The sequence below is a fragment of the Zea mays genome, chromosome 7 (genome assembly GCF_902167145.1).
Source record: "Zea mays cultivar B73 chromosome 7, Zm-B73-REFERENCE-NAM-5.0, whole genome shotgun sequence".
In the NCBI taxonomy this organism is placed as follows: Eukaryota; Viridiplantae; Streptophyta; class Magnoliopsida; order Poales; family Poaceae; genus Zea; species Zea mays.
This window is the reverse complement of record NC_050102.1, coordinates 161,763,263-161,788,110: the sequence shown is the minus strand read 5'-3', so window position 1 is coordinate 161,788,110 and position 24,848 is coordinate 161,763,263. Positions and strand designations below refer to the sequence as shown.

The 24,848-nt window shown below is 45.1% G+C and overlaps 2 protein-coding genes across 6 annotated transcripts; one reads left to right on the top strand and one right to left on the bottom strand.

Annotated features, from left to right (window-relative positions):
• Positions 1 to 14,808: 14,808 nt before the first annotated feature.
• On the top strand, positions 14,809 to 19,104 carry LOC100283781 (uncharacterized). The gene is made up of 12 exons (NM_001156680.2): positions 14,809 to 15,042; positions 15,202 to 15,299; positions 16,308 to 16,352; positions 16,446 to 16,526; positions 16,636 to 16,792; positions 16,911 to 16,915; positions 17,004 to 17,078; positions 17,190 to 17,315; positions 17,815 to 18,033; positions 18,363 to 18,476; positions 18,565 to 18,600; positions 18,692 to 19,104. Exons 2-12 carry the CDS (start codon positions 15,243 to 15,245, stop codon positions 18,818 to 18,820), a joined length of 1,044 nt encoding a protein of 347 aa, NP_001150152.2. The 5' UTR covers positions 14,809 to 15,042; positions 15,202 to 15,242; the 3' UTR covers positions 18,821 to 19,104.
• Positions 19,105 to 19,380: 276 nt separating this feature from the next.
• On the bottom strand, positions 19,381 to 23,037 carry LOC100191352 (uncharacterized). Of its 5 annotated transcripts, none has more exons than XM_020540268.3 (3): positions 22,796 to 23,030; positions 22,557 to 22,716; positions 19,381 to 20,382 (listed from the first exon to the last, which is right to left on the bottom strand). In XM_020540268.3, exons 1-3 carry the CDS (start codon positions 22,808 to 22,810, stop codon positions 19,634 to 19,636), a joined length of 924 nt encoding a protein of 307 aa, XP_020395857.1. In that variant the 5' UTR covers positions 22,811 to 23,030; the 3' UTR covers positions 19,381 to 19,633. The 5 variants fall into 5 exon arrangements, with proteins under 5 accessions (XP_020395857.1, XP_020395855.1, XP_035816231.1 ...); XM_020540266.3 differs by having other exon boundaries at positions 19,383 to 20,406; positions 22,796 to 23,013; XM_035960338.1 differs by having other exon boundaries at positions 19,383 to 20,382; positions 22,557 to 22,700; positions 22,796 to 23,008.
• Between the last annotated feature and the right edge of the window lie 1,811 nt (positions 23,038 to 24,848).

Here is a 24,848-nt window from a genome sequence, read left to right as displayed (position 1 = left end):
CCTTCTTCTCCTTCGCCATGAGGCATGTGTGATGCTCGTTGGGGAAGAGGGATGACTTGTTGAAGGCAGTGGCGGCGAGTCCTTCATTGTCGGAGTCGGAGGAGGAGCAATCTGAATCCCACTCCTTTCCGATATGTGCCTCGCCCTTGGCCTTCTTGTAACTCTTCTTATTCTCCCTCTTGTTTCCCTTTTCCTGGTCACTATCATTGTCGGGACAGTTAGCAATAAAATGACCAAGCTTTCCACATTTGAAGCATGAGCGCTTCCCCTTTGACTTGGTCTTGCTTGGCTGTCCCTTGCGACCCTTAAGCGCCGTCTTGAAACGCTTGATGATGAGGGCCATCTCTTCATCATTGAGCTCTGCCGCCTCAACTTGCGCCACCTTGCTAGGTAACGCCTCCTTGCTTCTTGTTGCCTTGAGAGCAACGGGTTGAGGCTCATTGATTGGACCATTCAGTGCGTCGTCCACGTACCTCGCCTCCTTGATCATCATTCGCCCGCTTACGAATTTTCCAAGGACTTCTTCGGGCGACATTTTGGTGTACCTGGGATTCTCACGAATATTATTCACCAAATGAGGATCAAGAACGGTAAAGGACCTTAGCATTAGTCGGACGACGTCGTGGTCCGTCCATCGCGTGCTTCCATAGCTCCTTATTTTGTTGATAAGGGTCTTGAGCCGGTTGTATGTTTGGGTTGGCTCCTCGCCCCTTATCATCGCAAATCTTCCGAGCTCGCCTTCTACCAACTCCATCTTGGTGAGCAAGGTGACGTCATTCCCCTCATGAGAGATCTTGAGGGTGTCCCAGATTTTCTTGGCATTGTCCAAGCCGCTCACCTTATGGTACTCGTCCCTGCACAAGGAGGCTAACAACACAGTAGTAGCTTGTGCATTTCTATGAATCTGTTCATTGATAAACATAGGACTATCCGAGCTATCAAATTTCATCCCATTCTCAACAATCTCCCATATGCTTGGATGGAGAGAGAACAGGTGACTACGCATTTTGTGGCTCCAAAATCTGTAGTCCTCCCCATCAAAGTGTGGAGGCTTGTCGAGAGGAATGGAGAGCAAATGTGAATTTGAACTTTGAGGAATACGCGAATAATCGAAAGAAAAGTTTGAGTTAACCGTCTTTCGTTTGTCGTAGTCATGGTCGTCGTTGTCCTTATGGGAAGAAGTGGACTCATCACTGTCGTGGTAGTAGACGATCTCCTTGATGCGTCTCGTCTTCTTCTTCTTTCCATCTTTGTGTCTGTGGCCTGAGCCCGAGTCGGTAGGCTTGTTATCCTTCGGCTCGTTGACGAAGGACTCCTTCTCTTTATCGTTGATCACGATTCCCTTCCCCTTAGGATCCATCTCTTCGGGCGATTAGTCCCTTTGTGAAGAGAACGGCTCTGATACCAATTGAGAGCACCTAGAGGGGGAGTGAATAGGTGATCCTGTAAAACTTAAAACTTAAGCCACAAAACTTGGTTAAGTGTTAGCACAATAATCACCAAGTGGCTAGAGAGGAGTCTCAACAAAACACAATAACCACAAAGATATCAATCACAGAGATGGCACGATGGTTATCCCGTGGTTCGGCTAAGACCAACGCTTGCCTACTCCATGTTGTGGCGTCCCAACGGACGAGGATTGCAATCAACCCCTCTCAAACGGTCCAAAGACCCACTTGAATACCACGGTGTTTTGCTTTGCTTTTCTTAATCCCGTTTGCGAGGAATCTCCACAACTTGGAGCCTCTCGCCCTTACACTTGAAGTTCACAAAGAAGCACGGAGCAAGGGAGGGATTAGCAACTCACACAAGACACAAAGATCACAGCAAATACGCACACAAAACCCAGACTTGAGCTCAAGAGACTAGCACACTAGAACGGAGCTCAAATCACTAGAATGTCGAACAAGTGCGCAGGAATGAAGTGTGAGTGATCAAGAGTGCTCAAGGAATGCTTGGTGTGCTCCTCCATGCGCCTAGGGGTCCCTTTTATAGCCCCAGGGCAGCTAGGAGCCGTTGAGAGCAATCTGGGAAGGCAATTCTTGCCTTCTGTCGTCTGGCGCACCGGACAGTCCGGTGTACACCGGACACTGTCCGGTGCGGATTTCTTTCCTTCTGGGGCGTAGTCGACCGTTGGCGCCTGGGAGCCGTTGGCGCACCAGACACTGTCCGGTGCACACCGGACAGTCTGGTGCCCCCTCCCGACCGTTGGCTCGGCCACGTGTCTCGCGCGGATCGCGCGGCCGACCGTTGGCTCACCGGACAGTCCGGTGCACACCGGACAGTCCGGTGAATTATAGTCGTACGTCGCCGACGAATTTCCGAGAGCGGCCAGTTCGCTCGAGCCAGCCTGGCGCACCGGACACTGTCCGGTGCACCACCGGACAGTCCGGTGTTCCCAGACTGAGCAGAGTCTTGGCTGCTCGAGCCAAGACATTTCTAATTGTTCTTTTCCTGTTTCCAGCACTTAGACACAATACATTAGTCTCTAAAACAATGTACTAAGTCTGAGAAACATACCTTTTGACATGATTTTCACTTTGACCACCACAGTGCATAGATCAACACAAAAGCACTTGTGTTGGCATCCAATCACCAAAATACTTAGAGATGGCCCAGGGGCACATTTCCCTTTCACCAACCACTTCCTAGCTGTTGCTCTAATTCTGCCAACCGTGGACGATCCGCGCCCCTGGTCCGGCCGGTCCGCCCCTGCACATCAACGGCTGAAATCCCAACGGTCGGCAGTAACGGCTATATCAACGGCTATAATGCATTTAATGCGTCGTCAGATGTCAGATAAAGGCAGTCGCGGACGGTCCGGTCGTGCACCTCGGACGGTCCGCGAGGACGCTATAATTCATTTTACCGAACCTGTCACCTTCGGCTTTTTCGGTTCTATGCCGACCGGACGGTCCGCGCCTGAGGCCGGACGGTCCGCGCTTGGTCTCGAACGGTGCTTGCTTTTCCATCGGACTGTCCGCAGTATAGACTTGTGTTTTTGCATTGGTTCTGTCCGAGGGTCATCCTGTTGTCACGGACGGTCCACCGCAAGGGCCCGGACGGTCCGCGCTTAGTCTTTTTTCCAAAAAGCTTCTCCTGTCCGGAATAATCTACGGTATTCCGGACAGTCGACTTTAGAATAGTTGTAGATGAACTTATGCACCTGTGGAATGGTCAACTAGGCAAACTGGTTAGTCCACAAGGTTTGTGATGATCGTCAAACACCAAAATCGATTATATGAAATGTTGATACTATTTCCCTTTCAGCATGCATCAGCGTGACAAGACACGCCATCACCAAACCATGGTCGGCCTCAGGTACAATGTCGAAGGGTCCCCATCGAACATCAAATGGTACGTCATCACGTAGCAAACGCTCACTAACGAATGGGACCAGTCAACCCCGTCGTAGGGACCTCAACGTCGAAGTCTCTATAGTGACCCGCACATTGGAAAGGACGCAATAGATACACCATATCGGTGTACGCCTACGCATGACGGTAAGTGACGCATGTCCATGACGACAGGCAAGGCTGCTGAAAGGGAATTAGCCTTACACCTAGTTCCTAAATTATTTTGGTGGTTGAATTGCCCAACACAAATTGATGAACTAACTAGTTTGCTCTAGATTATACGTTCTACAGGTGCCAAAGGTTCATCTACAACTATACTAATTCGACTGTCCGGAATACCGTAGATTATTCCGGACAGGAGAAGCTTTTTGGAAAAACAGGCCAAGCGCGGACCGTCCGGGCCCCTGCGGCGGACCGTCCGCGACAGAAGAATGACCCTCGGACAGAACCAATGCAAAAACACAAGTTTCCACTACAGACTGTCCGGAGGAAAAGCGAAGACCGTCCGAGCCCTCGCGCGGACCGTCCGGCCTCAGGCGCGGACCGTCCGGTCGGTAAGAAACCGAAAAACCCGAAGGTGACGGGTTCGGAGAAATGAATTATAGGGGGCCTCGCGGACCGTCCGGGGTGCACGACCGGACCGTCCGCGACTGGCTCTGTCTGACATCTGACGACGCATTAAATGCAATATAGCCGTTGATATAGCCGTTACTGCTGACCGTTGCATTTTCAGCCGTTGATCTACAGGGGCGGACCGTCCGGACCTGGCTCGCGGACCGTCCGCGCTCAGCAGAATGGCCCAACGGCTAGGAAGTGGTTGGTGGCTATAAATACAACCCCAACCACCTCCATTCACTACATCCAAGCATTCCAACCTTCAACATTCAATACAAGAGCTAGCAATCCATTCCAAGACACATTCAAAGCCTCCATCTCTCCAAGTTTCACTATTGAGATAAGAGATCATTAGTGATTAGTGGCTTGAGAGAGAAAGTGATCCGTGTGTCATTTGTCGCTCTTGTTGCTTGGCTTTTTAATCGTGCTTTCTTGATTCTTTCATTGCGATCAAACTCACTTGTAATTAAGGCAAGAGACACCAATCTTGTGGTGATCCTTGTAGGAACTTTGTGTTCCAAGTGATTGAGAAAAGAAAGCTCACTCGATCCGTGGATCGTTTGAGAGAGGGAAGGGTTGAAAGAGACCCGGCCTTTGTGGCCTCCTCAACGGGGAGTAGGTTTGCAAGAACCGAACCTCGGTAAAACAAATCCGCGTGTCACACTCTCCATTTGGTTGCGATTTGTTTTCCACCCTCTCTCGCGGACTCATTTCTTTATTACTAACGCTAACCCGGCTTGTAGTTGTGTTTATATTTGTAAATTTCAGTTTCGCCCTATTCACCCCCCCCCCCTCTAGGCGACTTTCAATTGGTATCAAAGCCCGGTGCTTCATTAGAGCCTAACCGCTCGAAGTGATGTCGGGAGATCACGCCAAGAAGGAGATGGAGACCGGCGAAAAGCCCACTACAAGCCACGGGAGCACTTCATCGGAAGAGTCCCGCACCAAGAGGAAGGAGAAGAAGAAGGACTCCTCCAAACGGAAGGAGAAAAAGTCTTCCTCTTCTCACCACAAAGAAAAGAAGGAAAAGTCTTCTTCCCACAAGCCGCATCGGAAAGGCGACAAGCACAAGAGGATGAGGAAGGTGGTCTACTACGAGACCGACACTTCATCAACATCGACCTCCGACTCCGATGCGCCCTCCGTCACTTCTAAGCGCCAAGAGCGCAAGAAGTATAGTAAGATCCCCCTACGCTATCCTCGCATTTCCAAACATACACCTTTACTTTCCGTCCCATTAGGCAAACCACCAACTTTTGATGGTGAAGATTACGCTAGGTGGAGCGATTTAATGCGATTTCATCTAACCTCGCTCCACAAAAGCATATGGGATGTTGTTGAGTTTGGCGCGCAGGTACCATCCGAAGGGGATGAGAACTATGATGAGGATGAGGTGGCCCAAATCGAGCACTTCAACTCTCAAGCAACAACAATACTCCTAGCCTCTTTGAGTAGAGAGGAGTATAACAAAGTTCAAGGGTTGAAGAACGCAAAGGAGATTTGGGATTTACTCAAAACCGCGCATGAAGGTGATGAGCTCACCAAGATCACCAAGCGGGAAACGATTGAGGGGGAGCTCGGTCGGTTCCGGCTTCGCAAAGGGGAGGAGCCACAACACATGTACAATCGGCTCAAGACCTTGGTGAACCAAGCGCGCAACCTCGGGAGTGTAAAGTGGGATGACCACGAGGTGGTTAAGGTTATTCTAAGATCACTCATTTTCCTTAACCCTACTCAAGTTCAATTAATTCGTGGTAATCCTAGATATACTAAAATGACCCCCGAGGAAGTTATCGGGAATTTTGTAAGTTTTGAGTGCATGATCGAAGGCTCGAGGAAGATCAACGAGCTTGACGAACCATCCACATCCGAGGCGCAACCGGTAGCCTTCAAGGCAACGGAGGACAAGAAGGAAGAGTCTACACCAAGTAGACAACCAATTGACGCCTCCAAGCTCGACAATGAGGAGATGGCTTTAATCATCAAAAGCTTTCGCCAAATCCTCAAGCAACGGAAGGGGAAGGATTACAAATCCCGTTCCAAGAAGGTTTGCTACAAGTGTGGTAAGCCCGGTCACTTTATCGCTAAATGTCCATTATCAAGTGACAGTGACAGGGATAACGACAAGAAGGGCAAGAGGAGAGAAAAGAAAAGGTACTACAAGAAGAAGGGCGGTGATGCTCATGTTTGTCGGGAGTGGGACTCCGACGAAAGCTCAAGCGATTCCTCTGACGACGAGGACGCCGCCAACATCGCCGTCACCAAGGGACTCCTCTTCCCCAACGTCGGCCACAAGTGCCTCATGGCAAAGGACGGCAAAAAGAAGAAGGTTAAATCAAACTCCTCCACTAAATATGAGTCTTCTAGTGATGATAATGCTAGTGGTGAGGAAGATAATTTGCGAACTCTTTTTGCCAACCTTAACATGGAACAAAAGGAGAAATTAAATGAACTAATTAGTGCCATCCATGAGAAGGATGATCTCTTGGACTCCCAAGAGGACTTCCTAATCAAGGAAAATAAAAAACATGTTAAGGTTAAAAATGCTTACGCTTTACAAGTTGAAAAATATGAAAAATTATCTAGTGAGCTAAGCACTTGCCGTGAGATGATTGACAATCTTAGAAATGAAAATGCTAGTTTAAATGCTAAGGTTGATTCTCATGTTTGTAATGTTTCAATTCCCAATCCTAGAGATAATAATGATGATTTGCTTGCTAGGATTGAAGAGTTGAACATTTCTCTTGCTAGCCTTAGAAATGAAAATGAAAAATTGCTTGCTAAGGCTAAAGATTTTGATGTTTGCAATGCTACTATTTCCGACCTTAGAAGTAAAAATGAAATATTGCATGCTAAGGTTGTAGAACTAAAATCTTGCAAACCCTCTACATCTACCGTTGAGCACACTTCTATTTGCACTAGATGTAGAGATATTAACATCGATGCTATAAATGATCATATAGCTAAATTAGATGCTAAAATTGCCGAGCATAACTTGGAAAATGAAAAATTTAAATTTGCTAGAAGTATGCTCTATAATGGGAGACGTCCGGGCATTAAGGATGGCATTGGCTTCCAAAGGGGAGACAATGTCAAAATTAATGCCCCTCCTAAGAACTTGTCTAACTTTGTTAAGGGCAAGTCTCCCATGCCTCAGGATAACGAAGGCTACATTTTGTACCCTGCCGGCTATCCTGAGAACAAAATTAGGAGAATTCATTCTAGGAAGTCTCACTCTGGCCCTAATCATGCTTTTATGTATAAGGGTGAGACATCTAGCTCTAGGCAACCAACCCGTGCCAAGTTGCCTAGAAAGAAAACTCCTAATGCATCAAATGATCATGCCATTTCATTTAAAACTTTTGATGCTTCTTATGTGCTTACTAACAAATCCGGCAAGGTAGTTGCCAAGTTTGTTGGGGGCAAACACAAGGGTTCCAAGACTTGTGTTTGGGTACCCAAAGTTCTTGTGTCTAATGCCAAAGGACCCAAAAACGTTTGGGTACCTAAAGTCAAGAACTAAAATTGTTTTGTAGGTTTATGCATCCGGGGGCTCAAGTTGGATACTCGACAGCGGGTGCACAAACCACATGACAGGGGAGAAAAGGATGTTCTCCTCATATGAGAAAAACCAAGATCCCCAACGAGCTATCACATTCGGGGATGGAAATCAAGGTTTGGTCAAAGGACTGGGTAAAATTGCTATATCTCCTGACCATTCTATTTCCAATGTTTTTCTTGTAGATTCTTTAGATTACAACTTGCTTTCTGTTTCCCAATTATGTCAAATGGGTTACAACTGTCTATTCACTGATGTAGGTGTCACTGTCTTTAGAAGAAGTGATGATTCAATAGCATTTAAGGGAGTGTTAGAGGGTCAGCTATACTTGGTAGATTTTGATAGAGCTGAACTCGACACTTGCTTAATTGCTAAGACTAACATGGGTTGGCTCTGGCACCGCCGACTAGCTCATGTTGGGATGAAGAATCTTCATAAGCTTCTAAAGGGAGAACACATTTTAGGACTAACAAATGTTCATTTTGAGAAAGACAGAATTTGTAGCGCATGCCAAGCAGGAAAGCAAGTTGGCATTCATCATCCGCATAAGAACATAATGACGACCGACAGGCCACTGGAGCTCCTGCACATGGATCTATTCGGCCCGATCGCTTACATAAGCATCGGCGGGAGTAAGTACTGTCTAGTTATTGTGGATGATTATTCTCGCTTCACTTGGGTATTCTTTTTGCAGGAAAAATCTCAAACCCAAGAGACCTTAAAGGGATTCTTGAGACGGGCTCAAAATGAGTTCGGCTTAAGGATCAAGAAAATTAGAAGCGACAACGGGACGGAGTTCAAGAACTCACAAATCAAAGGCTTCCTTGAGGAGGAGGGCATCAAGCATGAGTTCTCTTCTCCCTACACTCCACAACAAAATGGTGTAGTGGAGAGGAAGAATCGAACTCTATTGGACATGGCAAGAACCATGCTTGATGAGTACAAGACTTCGGATCGGTTTTGGGCGGAGGCAGTCAACACCGCCTGCTACGCCATCAACCGGTTGTATCTTCACCGAATCCTCAAGAAGACATCATATGAACTCCTAACCGGTAAAAAGCCCAACATTTCATATTTTAGAGTCTTTGGTAGCAAATGCTTTATTCTTGTTAAAAGAGGTAGAAAATCTAAATTTGCTCCTAAGACTGTAGAAGGCTTTTTAATTGGTTATGACTCAAACACAAGGGCATATAGGGTCTTTAACAAGTCCACTGGACTAGTTGAAGTCTCATGTGACGTTGTGTTTGATGAAACTAACGGCTCTCAAGTAGAGCAAGTTGATCTTGATGAGATAGGTGAAGAAGAGGCTCCATGCATCGCGCTAAGGAACATGTCCATTGGGGATGTGTGTCCTAAGGAATCCGAAGAGCCTCCAAATGCATAAGATCAACCATCCTCCTCAATGCAAGCATCTCCACCGACTCAAAATGAGGATGAAGCTCGAGTTGATGAAGTAGAAGATCAAGCAAATGAGCCACCTCAAGTTGATGGCATTGATCAAGGGGGAGATGCAAATGAGGAAGACAAGGAGGAAGAAGAGCAAAGGCCACCACACCCAAGAGTCCACCAAGCAATCCAACGAGATCACCCCGTCGACACCATCCTCGGCGATATTCATAAGGGGGTAACCACTAGATCTCGTGTTGCTCATTTTTGTGAACATTACTCTTTTGTTTCCTCTATTGAGCCACACAGGGTAGAGGAAGCACTTCAAGATTCAGATTGGGTGGTGGCGATGCAAGAGGAGCTCAACAACTTCACTAGAAATGAGGTATGGCATTTAGTTCCACATCCTAACCAAAATGTTGTAGGAACCAAATGGGTCTTCCGCAACAAGCAAGATGAGCATGGTGTGGTGACAAGGAACAAAGCTCGACTTGTGGCCAAAGGATACTCCCAAGTCGAAGGTTTGGATTTCGGTGAAACCTATGCACCCGTAGCTAGGCTTGAGTCAATTCGCATATTATTAGCCTATGCTACTTACCATGGCTTTAAGCTTTATCAAATGGACGTGAAAAGTGCCTTCCTCAATGGACCGATCAAGGAAGAGGTCTATGTTGAGCAACCTCCCGGCTTTGAAGACAGTGAGTATCCTAACCATGTCTATAAGCTCTCTAAGGCGCTTTATGGGCTCAAGCAAGCCCCAAGAGCATGGTATGAATGCCTTAGAGATTTTCTTATTGCTAATGGCTTCAAAGTCGGCAAGGCCGATCCTACACTCTTTACTAAAACTCTTGAAAATGACTTGTTTGTATGCCAAATTTATGTTGATGATATTATATTTGGGTCTACTAACGAGTCTACATGTGAAGAGTTTAGTAGGATCATGACACAGAAATTCGAGATGTCGATGATGGGGGAGTTGAAGTATTTTCTAGGATTCCAAGTCAAGCAACTCCAAGAGGGCACCTTCATTAGCCAAACGAAGTACACTCAAGACATTCTAACCAAGTTTGGGATGAAGGATGCCAAACCCATCAAGACACCCATGGGAACTAATGGGCATCTCGACCTCGACACGGGAGGTAAGTCCGTGGATCAAAAGGTATACCGGTCGATGATTGGTTCATTGCTTTATTTATGTGCATCTCGACCGGACATTATGCTTTCCGTTTGCATGTGTGCAAGATTCCAAGCCGACCCTAAGGAAGCTCACCTTACGGCCGTAAAACGAATCTTGAGATATTTGGCTTATACTCCTAAGTTTGGGCTTTGGTATCCTAGGGGATCCACATTTGATTTGATTGGTTATTCGGATGCCGATTGGGCGGGGTGCAAAATCAATAGGAAGAGCACATCGGGGACTTGCCAGTTCTTGGGAAGATCCTTGGTGTCTTGGGCTTCAAAGAAGCAAAATTCGGTCGCTCTTTCCACCGCCGAAGCCGAGTATATTGCCGCAGGCCATTGTTGCGCGCAATTGCTTTGGATGAGGCAAACCCTGCGGGACTATGGTTACAAATTAACCAAAGTCCCTTTGCTATGTGATAATGAGAGTGCAATCAAAATGGCCGACAATCCCGTCGAGCACAGCCGCACTAAGCACATAGCCATTCGGTATCATTTTCTTAGGGATCACCAACAAAAGGGAGATATCGAGATTTCTTACATTAACACTAAAGATCAATTAGCCGATATCTTTACCAAGCCTCTTGATGAACAATCTTTTAACAAACTTAGGCATGAGCTCAATATTCTTGATTCTAGGAACTTCTTTTGCTAGATTGCACACATAGCCCATTTATATACCTTAGATCATATCTCTTTCATATGCTATGACTAATGTGTCGTCAAGTATATTTCAAATCAAGTCATAGGTGTATTGAAAGGGAATTGGAGTCTTCGGCGAAGACAAAGGCTTCCACTACGTAACTCATCCTTCGCCGTCGCTCCAAGCAACTCTCCGTTCTAGGAGGAGAAAACATGAGCACCAAGCAAAAGGACTTCGTCTTTGGTATAATCTTAACTCATTTATTTATGACCAAATGAGGAAGATAGCACTTCGAGGGCTCTAATGATTCCGTTTTTGGCGATTCATGCCAAAAAGGGGGAGAAATGAGCCCAAAGCAAAAGGACCGCACCACCACCACCAATTTCAAAAACTTAGTGTTGAATATTTTCAATTGGTATCCTATTGTGTTCAAAAAAAAGGGGGAAGAAAGTAGCATTTCAAAAAGGCATATCAAAACCCTCTTGAACACTAAGAGGAGGATTTCATTTAGGGGGAGTTTTGTTCGTCAAAGGAAAAGCATTTGAAACAGGGGGAAAAAATTTCAAATCTTGAAAATGCTTCTCAATCTTGAAAATGCTTCTCAAAATCTTATTCATTTACCTTTGACTATTTGCAAAAAGAACTTTGAAAAGGATTTACAAAAGAGTTTGCAAAAACATGTGGTGCAAGCGTGGTCCAAAATGTTATATAAGAAAGAAACAATTCATGCATATTTTGTAAGTATTTATATTGACTCAATTCCAAGCAACCTTTGCACTTACATTATGCAAACTAGTTCAATTATGCACTTTTATATTTGCTTTGGTTTGTGTTGGCATCAATCACCAAAAAGGGGGAGATTGAAAGGGAATTAGGCTTACACCTAGTTCCTAAATTATTTTGGTGGTTGAATTGCCCAACACAAATTGATGAACTAACTAGTTTGCTCTAGATTATACGTTCTACAGGTGCCAAAGGTTCATCTACAACTATACTAATTCGACTGTCCGGAATACCGTAGATTATTCCGGACAGGAGAAGCTTTTTGGAAAAACAGGCCAAGCGCGGACCGTCCGGGTCCCTGCGGCGGACCGTCCGCGACAGAAGAATGACCCTCGGACAGAACCAATGCAAAAACACAAGTTTCCACTACAGACTGTCCGGAGGAAAAGCGAAGACCGTCCGAGCCCTCGCGCGGACCGTCCGGCCTCAGGCGCGGACCGTCCGGTCGGTAAGAAACCGAAAAACCCGAAGGTGACGGGTTCGGAGAAATGAATTATAGGGGGCCTCGCGGACCGTCCGGGGTGCACGACCGGACCGTCCGCGACTGGCTCTGTCTGACATCTGACGACGCATTAAATGCAATATAGCCGTTGATATAGCCGTTACTGCTGACCGTTGCATTTTCAGCCGTTGATCTACAGGGGCGGACCGTCCGGACCTGGCTCGCGGACCGTCCGCGCTCAGCAGAATGGCCCAACGGCTAGGAAGTGGTTGGTGGCTATAAATACAACCCCAACCACCTCCATTCACTACATCCAAGCATTCCAACCTTCAACATTCAATACAAGAGCTAGCAATCCATTCCAAGACACATTCAAAGCCTCCATCTCTCCAAGTTTCACTATTGAGATAAGAGATCATTAGTGATTAGTGGCTTGAGAGAGAAAGTGATCCGTGTGTCATTTGTCGCTCTTGTTGCTTGGCTTTTTAATCGTGCTTTCTTGATTCTTTCATTGCGATCAAACTCACTTGTAATTAAGGCAAGAGACACCAATCTTGTGGTGATCCTTGTAGGAACTTTGTGTTCCAAGTGATTGAGAAAAGAAAGCTCACTCGATCCGTGGATCGTTTGAGAGAGGGAAGGGTTGAAAGAGACCCGGCCTTTGTGGCCTCCTCAACGGGGAGTAGGTTTGCAAGAACCGAACCTCGGTAAAACAAATCCGCGTGTCACACTCTCCATTTGGTTGCGATTTGTTTTCCACCCTCTCTCGCGGACTCATTTCTTTATTACTAACGCTAACCCGGCTTGTAGTTGTGTTTATATTTGTAAATTTCAGTTTCGCCCTATTCACCCCCCCTCTAGGCGACTTTCAGCTGCGCTACACATGGACGCACCATGGGGGCTGACCTGCGGGACCCGCCATGCACTACCACAAAGATGTCAGTAGAGGACTCGCTACAAGGACCCTTACGATGAATGAGCGAGACGATACGCCATACCAGGAGTACGGCTACGCATGACCCTACGGACTGCATCAGGAGCGCTACGTCAGACCGGGGCAACAGATCGTCCACATACGTGTAGAGAACAAGTCGCCTCTGTGAGGTCCTGCCCTTGAGCTATAAAGGCTGGCTCTCTTTTTTCTTAGATACACAAGCACGTTTATTGTAACACGCTCAAAGCAATACTACGATTTAGCACTACACTGGAGTAGGGTACGAACTCGAACCAGTATAAACCTCGTGTCTCATATCTCTCGTGGAATCCCAACGATTCACTATTGAGAGTGAGTTCGTTCTAGCATTCTCCACTGAACATAAATCTTATTGTCCCCCGATTTCCGAAATTACGATACTATGTGATAGGGATTACCAAACAGGATGTAAGTATGTTAACACCGCCTATATTTGAAGCAATGTACGCCTTCCATGATGAACTTGTAGTTTTACCTATATTTGAAGCAATGTACGCCATCCACGATGAACTTGTAGTTTTGTCGATGCTACTTGTAAGTCTATCTTCAGCAGCTCTTATATCTCACCTTCTCTCATATTCTCTATTTAAAATTCCACTTTGCAAATAGTGTTGTCACAGTGTTTTACACGCGCATATACACGGTTATATACATAATATGCTGGACACGATCTAAGACTATCTGCAAGACTGCAACAATTACCCTATCGTATCATGTATATCATTATCTATTTTAAACTTCACTTTGTAAATGGTGTCGTCTGCTATACAAATGTTCTATTTTACACCGTTTGTAACGTACAGCTATAGGTGTACATTTGGGCCGGGCCTGATGGGCCGGCCCGAAGCACGGAAAAAAAAGCACGGCCCAGGCACGGCACGACCCGAAATAATTTAGTGCCGGGCCGGCACGGCCCGTTATATCGGGCCGGGTTTGGGCCGAGGTCACGGCCCATGGGCGGGCACGAGCACGGCCCTTTTAAGGCAGGCACGAAAAGGCCCATATAGAGGCACGAAAAGGCCCATATATTTATTAAAACACACTTCATTCCACACTTTCATATACTTGATAAAGAACACAAAGCTAGAGATAATACTAGTTAGATGTTTTTTTTATCTTTGAATTAGAGTGTGTGATGTAATTTTACTTTTGTTATGAACATTAGACAATAAACTGAACTTACGAACTTTGTATAGAGCTGATTATACTCTTTTTTTCTTCTAACAAAATGATTTATAAACAAGGTAGTCATTGCATAGCTGTGGTAACATTAATACAAATATTAAGTTTGATTTTGTTCAAATTTATTTGTCTTATCTTTTATTTCTTTTATTATTTTGTTGAATTTAGGGCCGTAATGTGAATTTCGGGCCAAAAATTGAATTTCGGGCTTTTATAATTTCGGGCCGCCCGAAATAAGCCCGGCACGTTTAAGCAATTACGGGCCGGGCCATAGGCCGAGGGCGAGGCCCATGGGCCGGCCCGGCACGGCCCGAAATTCAAACAATACGGGCCTTTTCGGGCTTGGGCCGGGCCGGGCCGGGCGGTCCGAATGTACACCTATACGTACAGCCTAACATGACCACCAGCAGTTCAGGTCTAAAGTTGGTCGAGTATACAGATAGGCTAGCAGCGGAGGCAAGCGAAGGGTAACAGAGTCGTCTGGGACACGGTAGCAAGCAGCCAAGCAAGACGGTCACTGCTCAATCAGGTCTGGTAACGTTCGTAGCTGCTACGTGAGGCGAAGATTAAATATACGGTTGTTTGTAACCACCGTCGTGGCGCGCGCGAGGTTGCCAACGGCAGCACGCAAGGCACACCGAGCCGCGTGATGGGCCACCCACCACAATGGGCGTCACCACCGGAGACACAGAGAGAAGAGAGAGAGGAAGGGAAAAAAAAATATCTGCTGCCTCCTTGCGGCGCTTTGCCATTAATTTAGTCAGCATCACATCGCAATCACAAGACTCCTATACCCAAACCCACGCCCCCCACCCCCTATTATTCTATATATATAATACACACACTAGTGTAGTAGTGTGGAGTACTTCAATTGGCGTTGGCCGAAGAAGAGGAGAAGCGAAGCAAGCAGGCTTCGAGAACAAGGTACTGGATCGACAGCTCCAAGCTCATTCCATGATTTCGATCTCGCTTGTGTACTGTACTCGGGCCTGGAGCTTGTTCTGATCCGATCCTGCCTTCCTGCTCGGCGCCCGCCCGCCCCACTTATTCGATTCCATCTCGTGTTCCTCTGTGCTGCTGCAGGGGGAGGGGGAGGACCAAGCGAAAGGGGGAACTAGAGCAAGATGGGCGGCGAACTGCTGCTTGCGCTCCTCCTCGTCTCTGCTGCTGCCGCCCCTCAGGTCCGCATCCTGCTCCACTCCCGTCTCTTTAGCTGCCCTCCTTGCTTGCTGTGAACTGTGAAGGAACACTGCTAAGGCAATACTAACTGTTACCTGAGCACTAGCATATAACCGAGCAAAACCAGCCATGTTTAATTCTTCGCATCAACCATGTTTAATTCTTCGCGTGTGGGATGGTATCCGATTACAAGTTCCGGCCACAGATCCACTCTTTCCGGTGATCGAAAATTTTCCTTAGGCGGCTATCTCCAGTAGCTTATCTATCCTCATAATCATATTCAAACTATATTCTGCGAACACTGCAATCTATAGTACAGAACATTACAAAACAATGTTTTTGGATTTGGATAAACTATGGATAGACTGCTGCAGACGACCTTATATATTAATACAAGAATCCTAAGATTTTGAACCGGTGTCTCCCTTCGGGCTTTTTTTGGATCTCGTATCCACCTCCATCCAAGTGAATTTGGATATAAATTAGCTTTAAGTTCCACTCTAGGCCTTATTCGGTTATTCCTATCTCATATAAATTGGATGAGATTGGAAAAAAATTATGAAAGATTTTAACTTGTTTAGTATTTCACTCAATCCTACCCAATTCACATAGATTGAGAGCAAAACGACAAGCCCCTAATCTATCCCAATACATGTGGATTGAGAACAAGGCCTCAAGGTTGAACTATCTGCAGCCTGCGTACTATTTCAAGCCAATGGGTGGGGTCAATGAAGGCATATCTATACTATATCTATCTATCTGTATATCTATCTATATCTCTTATAAAGTTAATCCCCGCTACAAGTCTCTCAGTATGCAGCTATTTACACCATCTCCACTAACTATCCACACCATCTCTCAATAATAGCCATGTCGTCTCACTAACTTCCAACCTCTTAATTGCAATCTATCCATATCATCTCCGTTTAATTTCATTCCAGATTCTAAGCAATCCCTGAAGCAACACGCGGGGTATCTTCTAGTAATCACATATGTATATGTCTGCGCAGGTACTTGGAGTTGGCAATGGAGACAATCACATGAGAATCATCCAGGTTTTTTTAAGAAGCATCTTCTTATACCCCTCAAATCAACCTAGTTTCCATGTTTGTACAATTACTCATGGTATAACATGTGTACTGTCACAGGAGGACATCATTGAGACAGTCAACAACCATCCCAGTGCTGGGTGGACAGCCTCACGTAATCCTTACTTTTCAAACTATACCGTAAGTGACAACACCTCCTGTTGATTGCATCCGTAAACTTGTAAAAGCATCATCTATCTTCTCTTATTTCAGTGACCTCAAAACTATCCTTTTCGCCTTTTCATTGCAGATTGCGCAATTTAAGCACATACTTGGAGTGAAACCAGCACCACAGAATGCACTAAGCAATGTTCCTGTCAAAACTTATTCAAGATCACTGGAACTTCCAAAAGAGTTTGACGCTAGATCTGCATGGTCCCGTTGCAGCACAATTGGGAACATACTTGGTAGGTTTATTTGGTTAACTCGGTGCATTTTAGCTGTATATCTATTTTAGTTGCCCGATGGATACTCATTTCTTGTTTGAATTTTTCAATCCTGGATAACCCTGATCTTCATGAGCAGATCAAGTAAGTTCAACAGTCTAGCATATATTATTAGTGCCTAAAAGAGCGATGCAACATGCTTGTAGTATAATGTCTTGTCTGATGACAACAGGGTCACTGTGGCTCTTGTTGGGCTTTTGGTGCTGTGGAGTGCCTCCAGGACCGTTTTTGCATTCACCTCAACATGGCGAGTGGATACAGAAGACATTGCTGTTCTCATAGTTTTTTTAACAAAATATTATAAAGGCATGCTTTGTCCTTTTTCTCACATAACCAAGCTGTTGTCTTTTACTTGCAGAGCATTTTACTTTCAGTCAATGACCTACTGGCATGCTGCGGTTTTATGTGCGGCGATGGGTGTGATGGAGGCTATCCTATAGAGGCATGGCGCTACTTTGTTCAAAATGGTGTTGTTACGGATGAGGTATAGGTCTATTCGTGTAATTTTCTTCTTTCCATCACTTGAATTTCTCTGTATGCTTCAGCAGCAATCCTACTAGTTCTAAGACTTTTATGATCCTACATCAAACAAGTGATATACTGCATATCTCAAACTGATTTTGTGGAAACTGAATGGCAGATGAATTACTAACGCATGATATGTTGAGTTAGTCTATGCAGCACTGACTTCATTTTGCTAAATGTTATAATGATTAATTAGAGTGTAAATTTGAACAACCTAGTCTTGGTACGAGCAATTTATAATCTTCAGCTGTTTCTGTATGGTTGTAAGAGTTATCCCAACATGGTATAAATACACCATCATGAAAGTTACACTCTAATAAGTTGATCTCAACATTTGGTTTGATTTACAGTTTGCAAAATAAGTTGATCTCCTTTTGTATTCAGAGTATAGCTGATAACCATCATGAAAAAATCAGCATGGTATACAAAGATGCGATTAACTTTGCTCTATGTTGCAGTGTGATCCATACTTCGACCCGGTCGGTTGCAAGCATCCTGGATGCGAACCTGCTTATCCTACACCAAAGTGTGAAAAGAAATGCAAGGAGCAGAACCAAGTTTGGCAGGAAAAGAAGCATTTCAGCATTGATGCGTACAGAATAAATTCAGATCCACATGACATAATGGCAGAGGTCTACAAAAATGGTCCTGTAGAAGTTGCTTTCACAGTTTACGAGGTAATGTCCAGCTGCTTTGTCTCAAGTTCTCCATGCATTTTGTCAACAGATTTTGTGTAGCTGAGACGTTATGAAGGACTATGGGGTGCAGATACTGCTAGTACTTTTAGAGGACAAACATTCCATACAAAAACTTACAAAGACTATTATCTAAATAAAAGGTTAGTAAGGACATGACAAAAGCGGAACAAGAGAAACACAAGCCAAAAAACAAATCTGGTATATATAGTAACATGCTTTGGGATCATTCATAGTCTTAGAAAATATATCATTTTAGCGGAAAGAAACTTTATTTTTTTTTCTGATTCGACAATGAAAAATCTGTCAAGGATTTCGCACACTACAAATCTGGAGTGTACAAGCACATCACCGGTGGCATTATGGGTGGCCATGCCGTCAAGTTGATTGGATGGGGAACCAGTGATGCTGGAGAGGATTACTGGGTATGTTGTTCTATATCCATATTTTGTTCTGTACATTATCAAACGGTGAGGCCCTAAGTTGTTTTGTATGATCTTTTCGTCTTTGCAGCTTCTGGCAAATCAGTGGAATAGAGGCTGGGGCGATGTAAGTTCAAAAAATAACAGTGACGCCTTGAAACTTAGTATCATATCTTTTTAATTAATCCTTAATAATTCTACCGGGCAATGCTTTACAGGATGGATACTTCAAGATCATAAGGGGCAAAAATGAATGTGGCATCGAGGAGGGCGTTGTTGCTGGAATGCCATCGACAAAGAATATGGTTCCAAACTTCGGCGGTGCCGTTGGAAGAGCTATAGTTTAATTGGTTACGTTTGCATGGCCTCAAATGCTGTTGGAATTAACTAAAGTAATTTTAAAATGCAATTGTTAAATGGCCACGATGGTGTATGTATTTTGTACACTAGCTCATTCCAAAGGTCGTTATGTTGCTGATGCCACATCACTTTGGTCAAGTGGAATAATATTAATAAGAACTAGAATTTCGATTCGAATGTTACGGTTTCAAGTCCGACCAGATTTGTGCTCTGATGATCTCCGGCCACCAAGCCTGGTTAAAATATCTGTTGTAAAATGAAATCAAGTTGAGGTCTTTCAATCCATATAGATTGGAGGGGATTGATACGGATTGAAGGAGATTTTGACTTACTAGGGATTGAAACTCACTCAATCCATATGGATGTAGAACCGAACAAGCCCTGAAGGGGCGTACACTGCAACGTCTAGAATCAGTTCATTTTGCGCTATTCCAAGAGAATTGCTCGTGATGCTTACTTTAATCTAGATATAAGTTGTGGTTTTGGACTGAGTGAAGAGCGTGTCAAGATTGCTAATGTATGGCGACTCGGAAAATGCACAATCAGATGCATCCATAAGCAACTGTATAACAGAAATCATTAATCATCAAGGGCAAATACAGGTCTTCTCAATTCTGTAATAATAGCGGTCATGGAACCACATCCATCATCATCATCATTGCTTGCAACATTAGCAGCAGCAGCAATGGATTGCATAACACCACCAGATACATCATTACATGTACTTCCACACAAGTACGTAGTTCCAGTTGTCCTGTCTCATGCCAACACCTGGTACATGATGACATTTCAGCAATGGATCACGGTGCCGCGGGCTGTATAACGGATGCTTCCTCGGCAACCGCACAAGGAACCTCCAACTGCTGCTGCGGTGCTCCTGCCGCGATATCTGTCTCTGTAGCCACACACTGAGGAATCCAAGTAACATTCTGCTCCACAAGCCTTTCGACAGGGACCTTGACAACATCACGCCGGACACCAATATCCGACACATACCGCCCGACACAGTACATGCCGCTGGTCACAATTGCCAGGCCACCAGCACTGGTTGTCAGGAAACGCAAGGGGGACGAGGCCACGGCGCTGAAGGCAGCAGTCAGAGACGCAAGTTGCCCGCTACGGCCAACACTGAAAGCGGTCTCCACAAGCAGCCCAGTCTTGCAGTATATGGCGAAGTCCTCGCAGTTGTTCTTGAACAGGGAGTACATGCCAAACCCATTGTCCAGGAGGTACCGTGCACGGTGGATCACAACGTCACTGGGGTCAGAGGCAGCCAGGGTGCACGTTCCTCCCCGTGCTTTGGCGAGGAAGAAAGCAGGCGACACAGCGTAGTCAAAGAGGTACAGGCTGCCCCCATCTAAGAAGCAATCGAGGCAAGAGGTGATGACCCCATCGGACTTGACTAGGTGCCCACATTTCTGGCAGGGAGGACCCTCAGTTGCTGCCGGAGAGGAGCTATAAAGGAACCAGTCCAAGAATGTTCCTGTTCCAATCTCATGTCCAGCTGCCCTTGTAAAATGGATAACCATGCCATCTCCAGCATATATTCCTGATAATGTACCACAAAAGTCACCTAGTAAGAGCAAAACAAGTGCACAAGTTCCTTTATCTGGTTAATGGTTATGCCATGCCAGGATAGATCTAGTGCACAAAAGTCACCTAGAGGGAGAGTTTACATTCGCGCCATTTTCTTCAGAACATGAGAGGTTGCTATTATCTGGTTAATGGTTATGCCATGCCAGGATAGATCTATGGTCCGATGACGCTATTATGAAATATATGTATTTATGGGTGGAGCAAACTTGGCTCTATGAAATTGCAAATAGCATAATACACAAATGTATGGCTTCCATGAATTTCAGTTGCACTTGTATTCATTACTAAAGATTAAAGAAACGTTCAAGCTTTCACAAATGAAAAGACCGTTTTCACCAATGGACTCCCGATTGCTTTAGGCTCCAAGAAAATTATAACTCCCCAAAAATACCAAATGCACTAATACTCATCATAATCGGAGTCGGGTTCAAGCTTTCCCATGCCTTTTTCATCAATGGCCTCCTACCATTAGCAGCCAGGGCTCCTAAAATGTTGGGGTCAAGGAAGGGGGCATGGGACGTCACTTTTATAAACCTTAGCACAAAGGGGTATACCTATTTGCATTGTTCCTTTGGGAGATAGAACACATACCTAGGTTCTGTTTGTTTGAGCTTTGGACTTTCCAATAAACAAACAGCTCCCATAAACCAAAAGTCATTGTGAGCTTCTGGCTTTTGGCATCTGGAAGTTTTTTGGCTTCTGAAAGGTCTAAAAGCTCTCAGGAAGCCCAAACAAAAAGGAGGACCTAGTATAATCGGAACGAGGGGCCTATTCCATTTTGGTAATGCATGTTGAGACAACCGGTATGAACTTATTCCATTGTAGATTGGTATTTACACAAACAAAACATGGCATAGAATCTAAATGCATGATAAAAAAAGAGGAATATGCGCTGTTGTGAGCAGCCTAGGGCCTGTTTGTTTGCCTGGACCAAGGTGGCCTTACTATCCGAACTGAACCAAGATTTGTTAGAACAGGTGCAAATGGTGCAACTTGTGTTGTTTGTTTGAGCTGCACCAGATGGAACAGCACGAACAGATTCTGAAGCATGGACCCAGGCCTCCAACACAGCTCCATCACGTGGCCTAAGGCTGCAGCATGCAAGCCAGGCCAAGAAAAAACGAGATCCAATTTTGTTTCCCTGGAGCCAGGTTTTGGGCGCTTTGTTAAGCGTGTGGGCCTGTCCACTGTTCCATTCAGGCAAACAAACAGAAGGAAGTGTATCCATAGGTCAATTTCCCAGCAAGTGCAGGCAGACAAACAGGTCCATGAACTCCCGGTTTGGTTCCTCTACTTAGTAGTTAGTACTACCTCCTTTCTAGGATATATGTCGCCCGCTAGTTCATTTTTGAACTAAAACGCGATAAATAAAAAAGAACGGAGAGAGTACCTTTGATCTGGGTCATGTTCACACTGGGTTTGGAGCGATGTTCCACAATGCTCCTGTTCCTCATTTGGGAACGAGTTCCCGGAACGTGGAACTAGGCCATGTTCTAATAGGCTGTTTGGTTTGAGGAATGATCTAGTCCGTCGTCTTCTCGCTCCTCACTTTTTTGTTTGGTCTGTGGAATGGATTGAGTTGATTCATCATCATCTCATTCCTTATAGTTATTTAGTTAGTACTAATATGAGGAATGAGGCCATCCCATCAAATTTGAGAAATGGACCCATGATGCACCACCATATTTTGGATGAAGTGATTACTCAAACCAAACACCCCCTAAATTCCGGACTGGTTATACTATGTTTGGCGATCTTTTTGTACAAATAGCATATGGCGAAGATTATCTAAAAACACAATTCTGGTGAAGCAGGGTGATAATTAGAGGAATGGAATGCCTTGATAGACAGCAAGCAAAAACGCATGGCCTTCAGATTTTTGCAAAAAGGTTTCATTTACGCCCCAACACTGAGCCACCACGCCAAAAATTGCTTTTGTTACTTCTGCGCGCAAGGCGATGGTGTTTGCCCATCAGTAACGCTAGGAGTGCCTATGTAACTCAATGGATTTAGTAATCTTATTAATCACTTGCTGCTGCAGTCAGTAACGTTCGAAATGAGATCCAAATTTAGTGGCTCTTCGATTTGATAACAAGGCAATGATGGGAAATAACAGCAGAGGCGTACCGTGGTGGGCGTAGATGTAGGCGGCCCGCCAAGTGTAGATGTGATCCCCGGCCTTGAGGTCGTCCCGATCCACGCGATTCGACAGCACCCCTACCATCCCTCGACCTCCAGCAGCAATCAGAACACCGGCAATGGCTCCCCCTCCTGCTCCGCTCCAAATCTGAGTTCAATATGATTGGTCCCTGCTCCTAATCACGCGCAATCTCGTGCATGAATATGGAGGTAGTGAGGATTAGAACCAATCGATGAAGCATCAGATTCGGGGTGGGGGCAGACGGCGACGCTTCCCCTGGGTCGGCTGCCTGTGGAGAGGAGGCGTGCTTAGCGGCGAAGGAAGAATACCCTCGGCCTTCGGCTCCCGGCTCCGCTGCGGTTGGGTGCGGTGCGGGTGTGGGCAGACGGCGACGCTTCCCTCAAGGCAAGCAAGCATAACATTTTCTCCCTTTCTTTCGAACTCCTCACGCTGTGAGTGTTTGGTAGACCTCCGCTAATAAAAAAATGTAACTATGAATTATGAATTTTAGGTACACCGTACACCAAGATCTACAGTAAAGCGATTTTACCATAAACATTTTAACAAAATATTTTATACAAATTCGATGTTTCTCTACCTCACTGACAGTCAGTCAAGCCCACACGTCATGAGAAAAAAAAAAGCAGGCACGTATGGTATGTCGCATCCACAAATGCTACTTTTGCATGATTAAGGAGGTGTTTGGTTTCTAAGAACTAATGTTTAAGGTCTGTTCCAATCTCGCGAGATAAACTTTAGCAGTTTTTTTTAGCTACTTTTAGCCATTTCTAATCTAAACAGGAGAGCTAATGGTGGTAATTGAAGCTAAACTTTAGCACTTTAATTCATATAGCTAAAGTTTAGCATGAAGCTAAAGTTTATCCCGTGAGATTGAAACGGGGCCTTAGTCCTTCATTTTATTCTTTTTAGTGTATAAATTGCTAAATATAGAAACTAAAATAAAGTTTTAGTTTCTATATTTAGCAATTTTAGAACTAAAATGGAATAAAATCTAGGGATTAAACATTAGTCCCTAGAAACCAAACACCCCCTAAATATGATATAGTTGATTGTTGATAGCCAGCCTAACCTTTTTTACTTGACAATATCTCACTGTACACTTGCGTGCTCATGTGTGGCTAAATAATGGATGTACAAATTTGATAGTGATTTCGATTACCCTGTGACCAAAGTCATGGCAACAACACGCTCGTCGGATCTGTAATATCGTATATCACATATTTAATATGTTGTGGTCGAGACTTATCTGATAACATAACGCTCTAGACTTTGTTGATATGCTTTTTGATGTGGGGTCCCTATCTCGATATTATAATGCTCTTAATGAACTCAGACATAACCTTCTAATTTGTGACAGGATTACATTTAGTCGTATTAAGTTTCTTATTCTCATGGGGCTTCGGGGCCCAAGGGTTTGAGGTCGAGTCGTTCTCAAGTAACTAGATGTTGTTAAGTGCTCCAAGAAATAGATTGTCATAAGTACCTAAATCCTTCATGACTCATGAGGTAAGTGCTCCAAGAAATAGATTGTCATAAGTACCTAAATCCTTCATGACTCATGAGGTCCACGAAGCATGAGGAGCCCCGGAGACTTAGGGGGTGTTTGGTTCTGTGGACTGAAGTTTAGTCCGGGTCACATCAAGCGTTTGACTTTCAAATAGGAGTATGAAATATAGACCCAACCAACAGTACTAGATTCGTTTCACTTTTTAATCTTCGGCTGAGAAATTAGTTTTATAATCCGACTACATTTAATACCCCGAACGGAGGTTCAAACATTCGATGTGATAGGGGCTAAATTTTAGCAGAGGCAAACCAAACCCCCCCCCCCCCCCCCCCTAGAATCATGAGTACAAGAAGAAGTGAGCAAAACAGAACTAAAAAAACAGCAGCTAGAATCCGTGGACCGTGGTACAGCCGAAGAAAAATAGAAGGAATACATCCTATTCAACTTAGCCCATAACAAAGAGGCCTGCAAGCCTAGCCCTCCTCCGCCCGGCAAATCACCCTAACAGAGGTCGCGTACGGCCAAGTCCAGAATCCCGACTGGACGAGTCCCGAGCGGCCGAGCGCCATCCTCTGCTGCGGCACCGGCGAGTCGGCGACCCTCCTCTAATCCGATGTTCGACGTCGCCTCGTCATCCTCCAAGACGGCTATACCATTCCCCATCCCCACGCTCTCTGCCTCGGCACCCTCCTCCACCGCTATCTACCTCTACCTCTACTGGGCCCTCTTCATCGGCGGGTGCCTGCTGCCC

What these genes read in the sequence shown, in the direction of transcription:
- LOC100283781 (NM_001156680.2), top strand. Translation starts at nt 15,243, where the DNA reads ATGGGCGGCGAACTGCTGCTTGCGCTCCTCCTCGTCTCTGCTGCTGCC. An exon ending in TTTGCATTCACCTCAACATG is followed by an intron (nt 17,079 to 17,189) that starts GCGAGTGGATAC and finishes TTTTACTTGCAG; the next exon opens with AGCATTTTACTTTCAGTCAA. An exon ending in ATGGTGTTGTTACGGATGAG is followed by an intron (nt 17,316 to 17,814) that starts GTATAGGTCTAT and finishes TCTATGTTGCAG; the next exon opens with TGTGATCCATACTTCGACCC.
- LOC100191352 (XM_020540266.3), bottom strand. An exon ending in CTACATCTACGCCCACCACG is followed by an intron (nt 20,407 to 22,556) that starts GTACGCCTCTGC and finishes TGCTCTTACTAG; the next exon opens with GTGACTTTTGTGGTACATTA.